General features: G+C 37.2%; 1 protein-coding gene across 2 annotated transcripts in view; it reads right to left on the bottom strand.

Annotated features, from left to right (window-relative positions):
• EIF3H (eukaryotic translation initiation factor 3 subunit H) overlaps window positions 1-19,390 on the bottom strand; it is an 86,391-nt gene that overhangs the window by 14,158 nt on the left and 52,843 nt on the right. For both annotated transcript variants that reach the window (XM_074886811.1, XM_074886818.1), the window contains 2 exons: window positions 2,753-2,920; window positions 1,162-1,261 (listed from right to left, as the gene is read on the bottom strand). In XM_074886811.1, the coding sequence (XP_074742912.1) occupies window positions 1,162-1,261; window positions 2,753-2,920 (268 nt within the window). The remainder of the gene's footprint in view (window positions 1-1,161; window positions 1,262-2,752; window positions 2,921-19,390) is intronic.

Consider the following 19,390-nt stretch of genomic DNA (forward strand, 5'->3'; position numbering starts at 1 on the left):
TAATACATTACTTACATGAAAAAGCCTCCAGCAAAAGACTGTACTGACAGGATTAACTCTGCCCCTTCCAAAATATTCTACTGATTTCCCTGCCATCAGGGTTTCTTAAATAGAAGTGACCAGCTAGTCACCACATGACATTGAAATACCTTTAAAATCATAAATGCTACAATGAAAAATAATTTCACCAACAGCTGAATAATTATAATTTTTACTGACCAAAAATTAGATTGACAAAATAGGGTGTGTTTTGAAATAATTAAATTTCATGGTGGATATTAAATATAAATTTCCAGTGTATATTTCTTTTACAATAAGCACATAAAAACTATTTCTACTGCTTTATAATAAACAGTAATACCTTTCATAAAATCTGGAAATAAAGACATTATCTATACGTTTCTAAGGAAATATATCCTTAACTTCCTTGTATGCATACTGGATTTTGGAATAAAAACTTTTGCCTTCTCTCCCCGCCTTTTTTTTTTTTTTTTTACTAAGCACAGACTTGTTTGTTCATCATGCAAATGTTATGTTTAGACACCAAGAAATGAAATGATTCTGTTTTTCCTCAACGAAGAAAGTTTAACAAGTGCTTGTGCTTTTGCCGTTGAACACCAAACTGTTTGAGGAAAAAGATGACGGCCAAGGCCTACATCTATCACAAGAGGCTAATCTTCTGAAACAGAGTAATTACCCAACTTTACTCCAGAAGATTGTGTCCACATGGGGGAGTTAATTTGGAATAAATACAGAAGAACAGCTATTCCAGAATACCTGTTCAATTTTCCTTCTGGAAAAAAAAAGAGCTTAAAGACAGACCAGCTATTTCCCTTTCTCCACTTCTTTTTTTATATTTTTGACTTTGTTCCCAGATACAGCTATCTTCACCTTGGTCCTTACAGCCAGCCCACTGACCATCTCCAAAAATCAGTTCAAGTTCCACCACTTCAGTCCTTATTTAGATGCCCAAAGACAGACTTTCATGCCTTCCCAGCCCGCTCTATCAGTACATGTCTATCGCTAGCCATATATATCATTTCCCCAGCGCGCGCTATTACATGAGATTTTAAAATACAGTATTTCATCATCCCATGTACCCTTCTGTCTCCTAAGTAATTCAGCAAAACCTATGACAAAACATTCTTTTAAGTTACTTACGCTTCTGGAGAGAAGTCTTTTTCTTTGCAAACTTCCATCAGTTTGGGAGTCAGCCTATATGCCTTTAGTGACAAAGACCCTTGGGCAGTCTTAATGGGATCTAGAATTAAAGGAAGCATATTATTACTACCCCCAGATTGCCTCTTTTTTTAATATCTGAATGACAAACAGGAGAAAAATAACTAATTAGCCCTATTAAAAAAAAATTAAGACAACTAACACAGAAAAGACTATAGTGGAAGTAAACCTATTGTATTCAAATGTAAAATACATCCAACTATATACAGTGAAGCTAATTAATAAACTTAACTTGGAAAACATGGGGGGATATAGACCCATTCTACTCACATCTTTATTTCCCCATTAAAGGTCTAGTTCACATTTTCTTTTCTTTCATATGAACCATTCACATAACTTATGTAAGAGCTACCTCATTTAAATAAAGATTTTTCCCTCCAGTCATTATGCAGTAAATCAAAATATTCATTAAACTACATTTCATACAAAAAAATTTGTAATTTTAGAGTAGCAATAAGCTAATTCAGATCAAGTTGCCCTGCTGCTTTGTGCATAACAATGTAACTGGTATATAAAAAGATCAGTTTTGCCTTGACATACTCTACTGAATTTAGGGGGAAATTTTCTAAACAAACTGTTACATTCCTAGGACAAAGAAGCTTAACACTTGCAGCATGATAACAGCTGAAGCATGCCAACATGAGAATAAAAGCTGTGTTAACATTCATGTTGTCTGAAACTTAACACAGTAAAACTTTTAGCAATCGGTGATAAAATGAAAACCAAAATAGACTGAAACAAGTGGAAAATTCATCAAGGTCTGATGATGCAATGTTTCCAGCCAATATAAGTATACTTTAACAACTTGTTCTTTACTGTAATCCAATTGTTAACATACTGAAACAATTTTGGGGCAGCTCATAAGATTGATCGTATTCATTAGTATTTTTTCTGACAGATACTCAGGACGTTACATTTACTTCTCAGCTGGAAACTATATGCAAGTCTGCCAGATATGGCAAACTGTGAGTGTTTGGGGAGGGGGAGGCTATAAAGCTGTTAAATTGCCTACGGTTCTGATACAGCACAGAACATCTGGTCTGGAGAGCTTGAGGAAACACCATTAAATAGGCAGAAAAGAAAAAAATCTTTGTGCTAAGAAACAGTCCAGGTTTTGTATGCTTCTGTCAGAGGTATAAAAAAAACTTGGCAATTCGTGCGATGATTGGTCAGTCACGTACAGAGCCAGACACGCTAGCAAGCAGGGTTTGTTAGACATCTGGTCATGTTCCACCAGCCCCTTCGACGAGGGAGGGGAGATGAAGGAATAAAAATGAAGCAGCTACTCCAGCATTCCAAAACGTACACATCAGGGCTCTGATAGCAAGAAAAATAAACAGAAAGAAGGAAACCCTGTCTAGACTTAGCTGCTGCTGAGGCTGCCGTAGACACAGGGTTGGTATTTACTCGAAAAGGCCTGCCAGGCTACTCTTACAGGCAAAAGACAGAATACAAAAATAGTAGTAATAATATTAAGAGGGGAAAAGAATAATAAAGGAAACCTCATACTAACCGTAAATGAGAACTACAGACTCCTCAATTGCGTGCTGGTAACTGAACTGGGAGTCCAGGAGGGCACGAGTGACAAAAGAGCCATAGTACGTGGACTGGTACCAGCCAACGTGAAGATGATCAATGTTTACGTGGCGAAGGCTTCGCATCATTTCCATCTGGTACTGAACTAGATTAAATAAAAAGTATGTTTAAAAAGTAAACTTACACAATCTGTACTATTTCAAGAGAGAGCTTGATATTAGATGAGCAAATTGTATTTAATTTTATTTTCGTTTTTGCAACTGCATAGACGTTTGTTTATTCACTGCTGGACTGTCTTTATTAAAATCCAGAGATTCCTCAGAGAATGAGAGTGACTAGCTTGAGTAAGCAGACTTTCTTCAGCTGCAGTTAATTGCTAAAGTGATCAACAAACTGTTACACGTCATTTACAGTGTGTATTACCTTGCTCATTCATAAAAAAAAATTCTGACACTGGGTTTCATTAAGCAGTAACATTTTACCATTTAGTAACAAGGAAATATTGTGATTTAAGTTGTAATACTGTACAGAATTAGATTAGTTTTAGAATCAAAAGGAGACTTATTTAATGAGTATATGAAATGGAAGATGAACTATTTATGTCTTTTTCACAATGTAAAACTACATTTTCAGTATTAGAGTATGGGGGAGAAGCTATAGGTGTCAGTTTTGATTGCATTTATCTTCAATTTTTCAACACTTTCTTTTTAGAGGTATATAAATGCATAGTATGCATGTATGTATATATTATACATAATACACAAACATTTATATACAGTGAGTTACCTTAGACAGTAGAGAACATTTTTTGTCAGGCTTTTTACACCAAGAGCTGTAATGTTTCATCGTACCAATGCATAAATTCTGCTTCTACTAAATGCTTCATTCAAACAGATTCCCTTGATGGAACAGAATTCTATTCAGGAATGTTTAACATAATCTCATCAAGCAGATCAACACACCTTATCACTTATCAGACCTTTTAAACAGACAGACACTGTACCAGCCAGTTAAATTTAAGGAAGCAGATTTCAGTGTGATTATCAGACAAACCAACGCTCACAGCCAACTATAGGAAATCAAATGCAACAACACTGCACAATCCTTATGTTTTGTCTGCAGCTGCAAAATTTACAAAGATAAAAACAACCCACTCCTATGCATTCATTTTTGTTAATATTTTTTCAAGGCTTCTCCTTGTGCAGATGAAAATATGAAATTAATTACAGAAGAAGGCAACATAAATTAATTGGAGGACAGAATGTGCTATGTTTTCAGATCCCACTTCATATCCTTTCAAGAGGAAAAAAAAAATCCAACCATATCCAACCATATTCTTTAAAGATACGAAGAGACATTTTTCAAGACTGGACAAATATTTTTCTAACTTATCACCCTTACAGCACAAACTACATTCTGCAGTCTGCTGGCCCTTTTCATTATATTGCCATATCTTACTGACTGTATTTTTAAAGTAATCTACATACATTTATATAAACCCTTGCAGACTTTTTCCACCAGCATATGTTGGTGCTTGCATTCTATTTCATAATATCTTAATAGATATTACTTGCAGTATGTGTTTCATTCAGGACACCATGATAATACAGCACCCCAAAACTAATACCTCTAAACCATCCAGGCTACAGTCTGAAATCCCATAATACACTGCAAGCAAAGAAAAGGCCTGCACCATCTGGCTGTCTCTAAACCAAGGCAAATCTAAAGATGCCACTACACTCTTCAGGACAGGACAGACAGTAGAACCGGTCAAACAACTGTTTTAAAGTCTGCTTGAAAACATTCCCCCTTACTAGATCAAAATAAATTTTAATCCCACTTTTATTGCACAACTTCCAGAAATAGTGGCCAGTTTCAAGCACACTCCTTACACAGCAGCCCCAATGCTTTAGCAGGTAGCAAAGAAGCTCCGTCCTTGGACTTAAAGGTTTTGTTGGGGCTTTTTGGGGGGAAGATGTTAAGTTTCTAAATTTTACAACTAAAACAAAGAACACAGACCTCCCCCAGAATAAACTAAAAGACTCCTACTCTGACCACGACTTCGCATTGAAAAAGCATATGATCCATTTATTAAATGTAGTTAGAATAAACTATTTTTGTTAAAATAAGATTTTCAAAGATAGATCTGTGTGGAAAGCAAGTAAGGCTTACTTTTGACATGATGGGCTACAACATGCTAAATAAAACATCAAATTATGGTTAGATCCTTTCTAGCCAAATAAAGTCATGAAAATGAAAAACTAGAATGGGATTTTTAAAAGTGGCTGAAAGAGATAAAACATTTTTTGAGAATGAAGTTATATGTGGATTTTTAGATAGCTGAGCTAGAATGCTCCTTACTGTAGCAATTCTCTTGTAATTGAGAACACTGTCAAAGTAGAGGTGGTCACATAATAATGGGAAGGAAAAAGATACTTATATACAGATTCCTATAAAATCATGTGGTTGACCCATTCACATAATTTCTCCCTTAAGAGGTGTAATGTTAAAAAGAAGGAATACCCTAAGAAAACATCCAGGTCTTTTACAAATTTGAGTAAAGGTATATCATGCTCTTAAAAGCGTTCACCCTAGAAGTAACTGGTAACCAAGTTCTAGGACAACTTATTTTCTTAAACACAGTATAATCAGCAATACGTAACCAAACATAAGTGTAAGCAATACCGTCTAGAAGAAAAAGGACTCACTGAAAGCCATCCAGATTTCAAGTCAGCAATTCCTCCTCTCATGACTGTTAGCAGTTAGATGATAATGAAGGCAATAGCGGAAAAATCTCAAAGAACCAATAAAGCATCAATAGCTAACATCTCTGCCTTGGGAAAACAACTGCAGAAATTAAAACATGATGCAGTCCCCACCAGGGGGAAATGGAAACTCTTTTAACCAAACATATATATTTTATAAGATGTATTAGTAGCTAGATAGCTCCAACCAGCTGCCAACTTGCACAAATGGGTAACAGCCCCCAAGTTGCTTTTGTTGATACCGTTACCACTGTTTCTTTGTATCTTTTCCCAACCTACAGAATATCACCTTTTTACCTAGAAGTTTAGCAGAGTAGCCAAGAGCTCTCTCTTTCTATCCAGTCCTCAATCTACTAGGACTTGGGATCGCCATGCACTTCTTGTAACGAGGAGTTCACTGTTTTAAGTCATAGTCGTTCCCAAGCCACACCACAAAGGTGCCTCTAAAAAGCGCCACTAAGTCTGAGAGTGCCCAGAACTGAGGTGAGCAAGGAAAAGGGCAGGGGAACAGCCAGACCAGGATGCTTCCCCCCTCTCCCCCACATTTAAACAACATACTTATGTTTTTATGCAAATTACTTGTTCAGGAGTGTCCTTGCACTTCTCATTGCATTGAGAACGCACAGCCTCTGTCTCCTGAGCACCTGAGGTGTTTTTTTTTTTTTTTTTAACAGAAAGTGGTCTCTTTTGCTATTATTAAAAAAAACCACCACCAAAACCAAAACCTCCTTCCTCTAAAAGGGCAATTTTTTTGTAGTTTGCAAACAAATTGGGGGGGTTAATGCAGCTAGAAAGTGTTACTATAATTTGTCTAAAGCAGAAAAAGTGCAAAACTATACAGTGTGGGTGTTTTGCTTGCATATGACTGACTTTTGTGAATTTGAACTAACAAAATCCCTTCATTGAAAACAGTAAACCCTATTACAGTAGTTTGGTGGGTATTTTTTTCCCCCCTGAACTCAACTACATTTTAACAAACTTGTAAAAGATTAAACAAAACACTAAAATAATGTAAACAATTTTTCTTTTTCTAAAAAATACTGGCAACATTAGAAACTTTATCTGGGCATTACCATATCGGAGGTATACACCCTACATTACCAGTAAGAAAATAACATACTCAAAATTACATAATAAATCAGAGGCAAGGCAAGACTAATGTGATGACCCATTCAACACTGGGACAACTCACACATGTTCTCTAAATACCTTCAAATATCCTTGGACAATAACTTCACTATTTGAAAACCTGATTTAAGAATAAGTCAAATCAACTGAGGCACTGAAAAAAGGAAAAAAAGGTCCATGCAAGGACTTTAAAATGCAAACAAATCTAAGACACCAGAGTTTACAAACAACTGGAAAATTCTCATCCATCTTGAAATAACAGCTTATTTCTAAAATGCTTCCAAAACAAGTGTTCTTGTAACAACCTGATATATGATGCAAGTTTATTTATCACTAAAACTGTATTATTTTTATTTCTTTATAAACAATTCATTAAAATACAGCTCTCAGCAGGTCACAGATCAATGTATGTGTTGTCGAAACTTAGTCCTTAAATAGTTATCGTTACCATCAGATGAGATGCATTTCAGCCTGGCCACATTCAGACTGCTGGTAAATATTATGACATGTGAAACCCTGATCAAAGATGGCCTGGAGGCAATACATTTGATGGCACCTCAGATGCTCAAGGCCTTAATTTCTAAAACATATTTTAACTTGATACGCCTTAAGAAATCTGGTTTTAAGAGCAGCAACCAATGTGTCTCCTAAAAACCCATGCCCCACCAAAGTGGAAGAACTTCATGCCCAGTACCACGTGCCGTAGACTGGTTTTACATTGCTGCTCACCCAGCCTGCTGCAGCGCACACTGGACACAGGCAGCACTACCAAAGGAGTAGCACAACCAACTCTATGCTATGAACCACTAACATCTGCGCAGCCTTCAGTCTGGATTTCACAATTGTTTGTCTTGACTCACATTTCACAAATTTGTCTTTAATCAAACAGCAGAAATTACACATCTTCATGAGGGCAGGATACTGATTCAAGAACAAGGTAGACCTTTACCAGCTTCCTCAAAAAGACTCTCTGAGAGTATGTGAGGATGAATATTGCTTCCTCACGGAATCTTGGGGCATACAGAAGACAGATGAACTAAAACTTAGGGTTGTCACTAAAATTTACTCAAGACTGGGCATATTTTCCAAGGGACACAAAAGTCCATCAGAAGAAACAGCTCCCAGACTCTGTGCTAACACTTCTCTGAATTTAACTGGCAACATGAACACGGCAAATTTCCGTTATTCTGGTCAAACTATATTGAAAAATAGCTAAAATATTCCTTTTATAGCACCACCACTAATGTGGATAGTATTTTTAAGGCAATAATTTGTCTCTTTTGAAGTCCTACCATGTGGTAGCATGCATTCTGAACAAGTGCTATACACTACATGGTACTTTTTAGCAGCACAAAAAATTCTGTTTTTTCTATACATATTAAGCTTTGCCAAACCACATGTATGCTTCAGACAGTATCTTCAATGACTAAAACAAGTTAGCAGATGCTAGTTCAAGGAGCCAGCGTATGCATTTGAAAAGAAAGAAAATTGATTTATTTAATTTAATTAAGCACAGAGAATTATGGAGACAACAGATTAATTCGTTTCCCTCCACACACAATCTCAATTAATTGTCAAAAAAACTGTGAATCACAATGACTGCATCTATTGATAACAATTCCAATTGTGAAGATACAAATATAATTAGTACCACAACCAACTTATTCTGGTTAAAAAATACAAATTAAAAGGATGGGCAAAAAGAAACAAGAATTCGCAGTGAATTCCAGCAAAGGCAATGTTTTATCTGAAAAAACCTTCAGATACTGCTGAGATGTATTTCTTAAGCGTGCAACACATATGCATACACGTATTTGCAGATTTTTATCTAAATCCAACCCCCCACACACTTCTCCCAAGACAAATGCACAAGCTTAGTAACTCAACAATTCTCCTATTCAGGGAGAAAAAAATTAAAAGTAAATATTGCCTTCCTCAATAATATTCATTTCCTCCTCTGAAATATCAAGTCAGGGTTACAAAACAGTACTCTATTTTATGCACTTCTCCTATACTGGGCTGAAAGCACCTGATCTCCTCTAAACTTGGAAGCTATGCAGACGAGGACCTGTAAGTAGCTGGATGGGGGAAAAAAAAAAAAAAAATCACCTGAAAGTAGGCAAAAGTCCAAGAGTCATAGTCAATCATAAGACCACAAAAACAAAAGTGAGTCAAAAGACTTAGTTCAACTCCATTTTAATTGCTAAAATCAAGGATGAAAAAAAAGGGGAAAACTTATTTGTCCAAAGTGGGTTAAACTTTTCTAAAGAAATTGTTATATTTTTAAAAGTTAGCAACTGTGATGGAAAAAACTGCACACCATCTGAAAAGCACACTTTACAAATCTGCATTTTCTTTACAGACTTAGGGATAAATTGAAAGCAAATCTGTACCAATCACCTCTATCTATGCCACTGATGCTACAGCTTTAGTAAGAGCAAGCCCAACTGTTTTCTGTGAGTACACACTCATTGCAGCTACAGAGGCTTTGTTAGTGTCTTAGTGCTTTCTAAAGCAAAAAAGTCCTTCATTTTATGAGAAAGATGGGGAGAAACAGAAGAGGGAAAACTCTTAAGAGTAACTATTCATTATGTATGTTCAGTGAACTCATTCATTTTTAACCCTGATTATAATTCAATGTTGGTTTTACTACAGCACTGTGTGATATTAATTGTGCTCTACAGAAAAAGTATGGGACACCCAGAGGAGGTATCACAATCAGTATACGAACAGTGAAAAGTAACAGGAACATAGTAAAAATAAAACAACATGTCTGGAGTGCTTCTGTCTGGAGATACTTACCAAAGATGTAAGCATGTCTCTCTAGACTGTTATTTATTACCAGTTCAGACAGCAGTTGCCCATGCATAGTCTCCATTAGAGTTGATGACTAAAAGCTTGGCAGTATGGGCAGAGGTAACTGTCCTGGAGTTTGGGACACCACGCTAATGCAGGCAGTAACTGCCCATCGCTACCTTGCTGCTTTACAGAGGTGGCTCCAAAACATAGGCCAACAAAAGGACATACCTCCTACCAAAACAGAGCAAGGTAGGAAAGAGTAGCTGTTGCCAGTGGGAATAAGGGAGGATGAGGACAAGTTTTCAGAGGAAAGGAGTAAAACAAGAGAAAGGGGAGCATGGGGATGTGCGTGACGGGACACCGGGAAAGCAGCAAATGGAAGCACACCACTTCCTGCACATGTGCTGGCACTCACCCAGTGTTCTCTGACAGCAAGCTTAAGGCTTTGCTCTAAGCACATAACCAATGAATTAGGAGGCAGTCAAACCAATCAAGCTATCATATCATTTTATTAACACATTAGCAAACACTCAGATAAGCTTTTGGACAAACTAGATCTCGCTGACCACACAATTCTCTGTAATACTCAAGATAATGGAAATCTGTACTGTTTTTAAATAAACACACCCAAGACTCAAGAATAGCCTAAAGAAGATGGGCAGGACTGTCAAGGTAACTTGCAAAATTGTCTTCTAAAGCACGGAACATTACTCCAAAGGATAAAAGCATTATAATACTACCTTCCAGAAAAATTAAAGCTCTTGAATCTAAAAGCATTTTTTAATTAAAAAATGCATTTTAAACTAGCATCTTGCAATTAAAGTTGAAAGCAGTATAATTTCACTTTTCTGCTGATGATCTTTAAGAAGCATGTGCCAGAAGAAAATGCAAAATATTTTGAAGGTTTTCTGCCATATATTTGGAGTAGTTTTCTCATTATTTATATAGAAAGCTCCATCTTCACAGTATCTTACAAACACTCACCACTTAATCCTCAATCTCCTCCTATATGGCAGGTAAACAATACATATATCTAAGCATCCATTTGGCTTACTGCACTAGTGTTTTTATGTTGACTGAAGATGGATTTGATATAAGATTAAAATCTTTATCAAGAAAAAAGTTTCAGTCAGCCTACACTGTCATGACAGCAGTAAATTATACCACTAAAAATGACATCTGGGCAACTTCATTCTAGCTTTCCTTGTAAAAAAGCAAGAAGACGCTAACTCATTTCCTAATAAACATCAAATGCCTAATGCAAGCATCAAGTGTTTTCTATTAGGAATGCATTCCCATGAACTTCGGCACCTTGAAGGCTTTACTTACACAATTTTTGTCCAGTGACTGTCATTCTAGCTGCTAAAATGCAAAGTATGATTAAAGGCATTAAAAGAAATCAGCACAGTCAAAACCCAATTGTTAAGAGTAACCTCGTATCTGACTAAGGACCTCCTTTTTAAAAAAAAAATTAATTAAAAAGTTTAGTAATATTTCCTTAAGTTTCTTTACTGGCCATTGATTTTTTTCTTGTTTACATTAACAGGTAAAAGCTCTTTCTTTACAAAAATATTATCAATGTATCTACCTTAGTGCTACAAATTACAAAGCAATTAAGCACACAATAACACAAAAATGTGTGGTGAAAATCTAATTCCTTTCCCACACAAATGTCAATCAGATTATGTAATATAAAATTTCATAAAAATACATTAAGTGCTCAGAGAGGTTATTAAATTACCTGGAAAAAATTGGAAATGTTTAAAGATTAATGAATTACACGGTCATTTTTGGTTTTTTATTGTAACACAGATTTTCATATTCAACAATCTGAAAGCAGAATGGGGACAGATGCTGAAATGGAAACAACTCAGCAATCACTGCACTTTGAAAATCAGTAATGCCATACAGTACACATCACAGGAAAGTCAGTCTCATTTTGTTAATAACTTTTCAATAAGTGAAGAAAAACAATAATGACTTCACATAAGGGGTCTGGGAGCTTTTAAATCCCCCATCTCCCCTTGAAAAGCAGAAAAATATTTTCTTTTTTGTAAAGCTTCAAAGTTTGGGTATCTTGTACCTCTCCTAGTGTTAGCATTGCAACAATTCAAAGGGAAGGGGGAAGAGAAAGGACATCTTCAACAGCTTACTGAAAGCCAAAACACCCATCTTGTCTTACCAGATACAATGAAGTGAGTGGTTTTCTGATGCCCTGGTATTAAATATCCACACATCTGTTTTGAAAAATCTCTCATACTGTTCTTAAGTTTCACAAAATGTGGTCTTAACACTGAAGCAGACACAGCCTCCATACAACAATTTTTCTGAATTGTCCTTAGAGTAAATCAGGATTCATTAAAAGACAAATCATTTCTACAGACTCTTTCTTCAGCTGAAAGTTACACAGGTGATTTGCTTTCTGTGACCTCCATCAGCCCATCATGTAGGGATGACACTGTTGAATATTTGGTAGGGAGAATCAGTCAAGAAAAGTTCTAATTTTTGTCAAAACAGAAGAACAACATGGTAGCTACCCCCATAAACACATCTTTTGAAACAAAATCACACAAGTATCTAGCTTTCAAATGTGTTAAGAGCACATGCAGAGAAAAAAAAAAAAAAAAAATAGAGGAACGTGTCTTCACCCTCAGGCTTACAGCTTCCTCCATCGGAGGGCCTATTTGTGTGGAGCAAGATCTCCCCATGTGCCAGGAAGGCTTGAAGCAGTTAACATCTACTCCTCCTTTAAGGAAGAAAGGAGGACCCCGCACAACGCCCAAAATTCACATTTGTTTTACAAAGTCTACCAGTTTTATCTAGCCCGGGTGCTGTTACTCACTGATCAAACAGCAGTAAAATGCCATATTAACTTCTTTCTTTTCAGTAAGAATAGCACTTAACTCTCACCCCTCATTTTAGGCAATAACTAGGAGCTTTATATAATACCTAGATGAACACAACATCACAAGAACACTTAAGTATACTTCTTACAATACTCTTAAAACACCACCTGACACCTCTCCATAACACCTCCCATTGAGTAGGTAGCCATTTAACTGTCCATGACACAAAGAAAGACTGAGACATTCCATCTGACTAGCTTAGCGAGCAATGTTTAAATTGTATGAAAGCTCCAACTAAGGGTAGCTTCATTTGGATCTCTGCTGTACTACCATCTATGTGCACTCCTCATCACTGTTAGCCAAGTCCTCAAGCCATGAGGAACATAACTTTAATCCACACAAGGTACAGGTAAGTCAGAATCCAGGCAAAGTCCTATCCAGTAGACAGATGAGAAAACATCTCTCCACTATTTGCTTTGCCAAGCACTGACTTTCAGATAAAATTAATCAAGTCCTCTTGGTTACAATCTCTGCCACAACAAAATTTTCTACCCTTCTTTAGCTTGCAGGCAGAAAGATCTGAGAGTGACAGGTTCCCTGCTGGTGTAGCTCTCAAGCTAAAGATCCAACCGCTACACAGGAGACAGACATATATTCAACATCACTTATCACTGGGCAACTCTTTAAAAAGAGAAGAAAAAAATTAACTTGCACTAACGTAGTGCTAACACAAAAAAATTCTTAACACATAATTTTCTAAAAGGATAACTAAACAACCCCTCCACCTAAACGCTTCTATAGATGAAGTGAAAGGCTTGTGCTACACACATGGAAGCTGTGGATCCACACTTAGCTGATGCCTGATAGAGAGCCAGAACTAAGTATCTGAAATAATATCTTAAAAAAAAAAGATAGTTAACACATTCATAAGGGATACACATTACACTAGTATTTTATTGTAGCATGTTGGTCACCAATAGCTGTTCTCAATTCTCTCTTAGGATAGTTTAGAGTTTGTGAAACAGTATGAAAGAAACTGATTGTAGGTGAGCTCAAGAGTAGAAGACCCTGATTAACATTTTCTAGGGATTAATTTTGGAGGAAGAGTAACACCAGTGGTTCAAACCTTGTGAAAGAATTTGCTTGAAAGACTCCTAAATTATTGCAGTTAAATGACAAGACATTTTCACTTTTCATTAAAACCTATGCCTTTTTATTAAGTCCTCCCTGCAAATGGACATGGCACAATCATTTTGGAAGCTGTTGGCTGCGGGTTAAATCAAATTCTGATAGAGGCAGTCTCTTCCCGCATGTGAAAGCCAGCCTCCTTCAATTCCTAAAGATAAATAATATTATGTAAATGTCAGCGTGACAGGCAATAGCATTAGCAGGGTACTGGAGACACCAAAAGTTATTTAGTGGCCATGGATGCTAGCAGGCAGCAAGAGTTTACAGTGATGACAGACATGATTTTCTGGTCAGAATGTCATCATCCAGAACTGATAGCATCCAAATTTTCATCCCATAGAGCTAAGCACCAATGTTAGAATAAAAACAATGTGTTAAGAATTTTGGAGCTAATCAATTGAGGAAGTAGGTTATGCTTCATTAGGTGAAACCTTGTTTTTATGCCAGTTCAAACAGAGATATTCAAGGACATGACTACATCATTGTATTGTTTCCTTACATGACTGCTGCCACAACAGCTATCGATTAAGTAGCATATGCAACATTTCATTAGTGAAACAGTATTAAGGTACTTAACGTTTCAAAATGTACAGTTTCAGGCATAATGGTACAGATTTCTGAACAACTCCAATATGATGCTTTAACACAGGGTTTGCAACTTTACAACACAGGTGCCATGGAAAGCCAGCAGCTAAAGTTCTGGAAGGCTCAACTGGCAGCATTTTGACAAAAGAGTGTCATGAAAATAATTTTTTTTCCAATTTTCACTATCTTTCTACCAGAATGCTCACTCCTTAATTTGGGGAAGAAAAATACAATTTATCATGCCACACTTGGCGGGGGGAGGAAAAATTCAAGTCCTTGTTTTAACACACAAGAATCTACTGAAGTACTGAAGTATTGTTTAGTCTTCAGAGGCTTTCCACACAGATGTGAAGAATGTAAAACCTGGTACAACTAAATGACATTTCAACTGGCCAAGACAGATCCAGCCCAACTGTGCTGATGCATTAACATTCTCCAAATCCCAAAACTGTATCAGACTTCCAACCTTTGTCTTGGACAACCTGAATGGGACCTATTACAGGTCCCATTTTCTTCCCAAGGAAATCAGATTTCTTATCATCACTTACTGCTTCCTTCTTTTCACTTATGTGTGTATGTATATGTAAGAGGGGGAGAGAGAGAATATACACAACCCCCCGACATTTAAATATGCAATTAACCAAGAATGAAGGTGGATACCATGGTAAATGTTAACACACACGGCCATACTTTCATATACATCAAAAAAGGGTGTTGTTAAAGCAAGTTCAACAATGAGTAATGGAAAGGCAACTTCTCAGCAACAAACAAGACAGAAGCGTGATAACATGTGTTTGCTCACAGTATTACAAGGTTCATCTCTACAGCCACACCACCCCATCCCACCAAAAATCCAGCTTATGATTTCACTCCACTGCCCAGATAATAACCTGACAGGGAATTCAGACCAAGGTAACTCAACACAGAAATCCCCATTTCATTGTGCATTAGTGCTGTAGTTAGGAGCTATAACACTGCATGGTATCTACTGAATGGCATTACCATTGGTATTACTCAGTAGAGTTTCTAAAGCCCCGGCTAACACTAGCAATGCCTGTCATTAGTATAACTTCTTCAATGTGCCCTCAAAGAAACAACGAATTCAGGCCAGCTTCAAAAAGTCTTTTCCATAGCACAGCAAGAGGAACAATAAAAACAGGAGTGGTTAGATATTTGAGGTGAAAGACATGCCTTCTCACAAGCAGCCTTTGGCATCTAACAACTTGAGATCATGCACTGTGTTCAAATGCAAAAGGTATCAAATAATTTAAAAAAAAAACCTAAACCCCTCAACAATTTAAGAAGATTAAATTTAGAAAATAAAGCTCATGTCTTTTTGATCAAGCTACACAAGACAGGGTGAATTTTTCCCCTTTCTAGGGCTTGTAACATCATATGGCAGGATTCTGCAAGCCAAAGCTAATATTTCAGCAACATAGCACTTGCAACTTTTATATCTAAGTGTGGCTTGTTCTTTTAAAGTAGCCAAGAACTAAACTCACACCCTGTTTAAAGAGGCAGAAAAAGTGCTCTGTGCCAAGGAGGAAGTTATAAACTTAAAGTACGCTTTGTACGTGGGAAACAAGTTGGGAAACAGAGGGACAGATCCACTGCAATCAATTCTCTAACAAGTAAGAGCAAAAGCACAATGTAATGCGCAGTACATCAGAGCTGGAGACAGGAGGCTGTGGTTCCACTGCTCGTTCAGTTGAAGGACCCCCTGATGGAGGCTGGACAAGTCAATTCTTTCCATTCCTGTTTCTTCTCTGAAGATTATAAACCCTTGAGACAACACTCAGCATTTACTCTGAACACAGCCCCAGAGCAAAACAGCCCCGTTTGAGGAAAAGATGAATCATTGAATCACTTGGTGGTACCTATATTTTTCTGACTGCCAAAATGCCTCTGTAACTAAATTATATTTACAAACCTATTTAGAGCTGGAGAAAAAAAAAGTTCATCAAAATTAATTCTACCCAAATAGACTTCAGATAAAAGACACAGTGATGATGAGGCATGCAGGGTTGATCAGCAGCACAAAGTCCATCAGAAGGCCAGTCACTAGTGGTGTGCCCCAGGGGTCAATCCTGGGTCCAATACTCTTCTGTCATCTTTGTTAGTGACCCAGATGATGGGACAGAGTGCACCTTCAGCAAGTTTGCAACGATACAGAACTGGGAGGAGTGGTTGATACACAAGAGGCTTGTGCTGACATCCAGAGAGACTTCAACAGGCTGGAGAAACAGCGTGACAGGAATCTCAAAGTTCAGCAAAGGGAAATGCAAAGTCCTGCCCCTTGGGAGGAATAACACCAGGCACCAGCATATGCTGGGGCTGAGCAGCTGGAAAGAAACTCTGCAGAAAAGGCCCTGGGAGTCCTGGTGGACACCCAGTTGACCATGAGCCAGCAATGTGCCCTTGCAGCAAAGAAGGCCAACAGCCTCCTGGGCTGTATTAGGCAGAGTGATGCCAGCAGTTTGAGGGAGGTGATCCTTCCCCTCTGTTCAGCCCTGATGAACACCTGGGGTGCTGCATCCAGTACTGGGCTCCCCAGTACAAGAGAGAAATGGATTTACTGGAGAGAGTTTAGGGACACACCATGAAGATGACTGGGGGCATCTGTCATACAAGGAGAAGCCGAGAGAGCTGGGGCTGTTCAGCCTGGAGAAGAGAACGCTGAGGAGGATCTTATCCATGTGCATAAATACTTACGAAATTCAACTTAAACATAAGACAAAAAACTTTTTTTTTTTTTTTTTTAAACTCTGAGGATGGGCAAACTCTGCAATAGGCAGCCCAGAGATGCTGTAGATCCTTGGAGATGATCAAAACCCTGTGATGGACAGCCTTTTCTAGGTTTGAGCAGGAGTACTGGACCAGAGACCTCTAGACATCCCTTCCAACTTCAGCTATTCAATGATTCTATGACTGGAAAAGATGGCTTAATAAGTTAGAACATGATAAAGAAAAGAAAATAACCAAAAAAACCACCAAACCTTAATTCAAGTCACATAAAACATTGGTCAATTTTTTTCTTTTTTTTAAAAAAGTGGCCAAGATCACAAAAGTTCTGCTACATACTAAAGAAAAACTATGGCAATCTAAGTAATTCAAGTTTGGTTTGAGTAAAGTACAGGCTTTTAGAAACAAACAACCATAGTGTGAAATTTCATCAAAGGAGACTTTTTGTGTTTCAAAAGCAGTTATTTTCATTCTGCATTCATCTTTTTGTTAGTTATTGAAAATGTTAAACCCAATTATGCAGAACACTATATAATTCTCAAAGGATTCAGCCCAAATACTTTTTCAAATGCAAACAAGACACTAGTCACAATAGGTACAAAATCTTTGGTTAATAGCCACAGACTGTATTTATTTTACCCTCTCTCATTGAATGTCAAAAATGTAACAGAAATGGTTTCAAAAAATTAACATGGGTAAGTCAGTCCAAAAATATTTTGTTTCACAAACTGTGCTTAGATTTGCAACTGCAGTTCAATATGGTAAGCAAACATGAAAATACAGAACTGTCAAAGGACAAAAAGGAAACAAAGCCAAGGACTGAATAACACTGAACTGCAATGTCAAGAGGACTTGAAAAGAGAGGCCTGGAGAATTCATTTTGTTCAACAGATGGGGAAACATGGCAGAAAGAAATACAAATTAAAAAGCATCTTAGTACACTGACCATGATCTCCTCTGTTTAAAACTGCATTTCAATCAAGAAAATCAAGAAATACTGTTGCAGCCATCAACAGCAGTCAGTAATGTAAAAATGTAACCAGAATGAAATCTAGATGAACTGCTGAAGATCCTTTCTTTGCAAGATACTACAAAGAATGCTATTTTCTGAAGTATTACACTGAAAAACAAAAAATTTACATGTCACAGTTATACATTCATATCAGAAAACAGTTTGGAATAATAAAAGTTTTTTGAGCTGAACAGTGGCAACTTTGAGGTATCTGGAAAGATAATAATTCAGTAACAATAAGCTCAATTTCTGTTTACTTAAAATAATTATTTTAAACTTCCCAATTTATTTTATTTCTATGTATCACAATCATAGTATCAGGTGCCAGCAGGAAATACTGCAAACTTTGTCAAAAGTTTTCTCTGCCTCAGAAGAAAGATGTTTATACCGTTCTCAGTCTCCAAACAGCTACTTAAAAACTGCAATTTGTGTTTCCAACACCTCCTCCATAATTTATCATAGGAATATACTCAAGGGAACTGAAAAAAAATAAAAATGCCTCCTTTCTGTAGGAAGACTGTGAGCCACAGCACTGCTTATTAGAGAGCATTAAAGTATCCACACAGGCACTGAGCTTGTGGTGCATGTGTACAGTCCTTGGTCATAAAACACCAACTAGATTATGTTGGTTGGTAGCATAATAAAAAATATTTTTTTCTACATAGTAAATCATTTCAGTTACTGTTTAGCTTAAGAGTATGATACACTTTTTCTACAAATAATCTTCCTTGAGTTTTTACACTTAGAATTTAGTAGTCTTGGAAACCATGTCCCACTCCTTTGGCAGGTGGAAGAGAAGATTACATGTGAGAAATGGCCTAGCCTGAGTCATGTGAGTTAGAAACACTCAAGAAACTGACTACCAAAACCTCAGCGTGGGAGAGCTGAATCCACAATTTCACAAATCCAGACTTCCACTAGGGTCTCAGCATAACCTGGTCCATGGTAAACTGTACCATTTCTGCAATGGACAACCCTTACATGAGATTTTAAGGCAGCTGGCTAAATTAGCTATATCATCACTTCAGCACAACTGAAATTTCGCCCGTTTCACTGTTGTCTTTTAAAGGAGAAGTGGAGCCCAGGCTGTTCTCTCCTCCCTACTCCTCTATCCCCACAAGGCCATGTGGCAATGAAAGTCTATCCTCAAGGCCTCCTTTCTTAGGCATTACTTTGAAGCATGAGGAGGAACAGAAATACTACCCCGGACTTAAAGATATGCCAATTAGCTTTTAAAATAGACTTCCAAACTCCGTTTTGGAGAGCAATCGCTGATCACATCATGCTGGCTCTGGTAGCCAGCTGTTGTTTTAAAAGACAGCTATAAATACATGAAATACTCTCCTGATACTACTTTTCTATGTAAGCAATTGTAGCTGTTACAAGGAGGCTATGTAATTAAGTCCCAAAGGGGAGAGACATTTGCACAGCCACAAAGGAGAGATCCACAAACGGAAGAGTATGTACAAAGAATAGTCTTTGTTAAGACCTGTTCCATGTTACACAAGAGTTCACAAACTCTTGATCCAAAGTGTTTTTAAAATGACTAT

Source organism: Strix uralensis, chromosome 1 (genome assembly GCF_047716275.1).
Source record: "Strix uralensis isolate ZFMK-TIS-50842 chromosome 1, bStrUra1, whole genome shotgun sequence".
NCBI lineage: Eukaryota > Metazoa > Chordata > Aves > Strigiformes > Strigidae > Strix > Strix uralensis.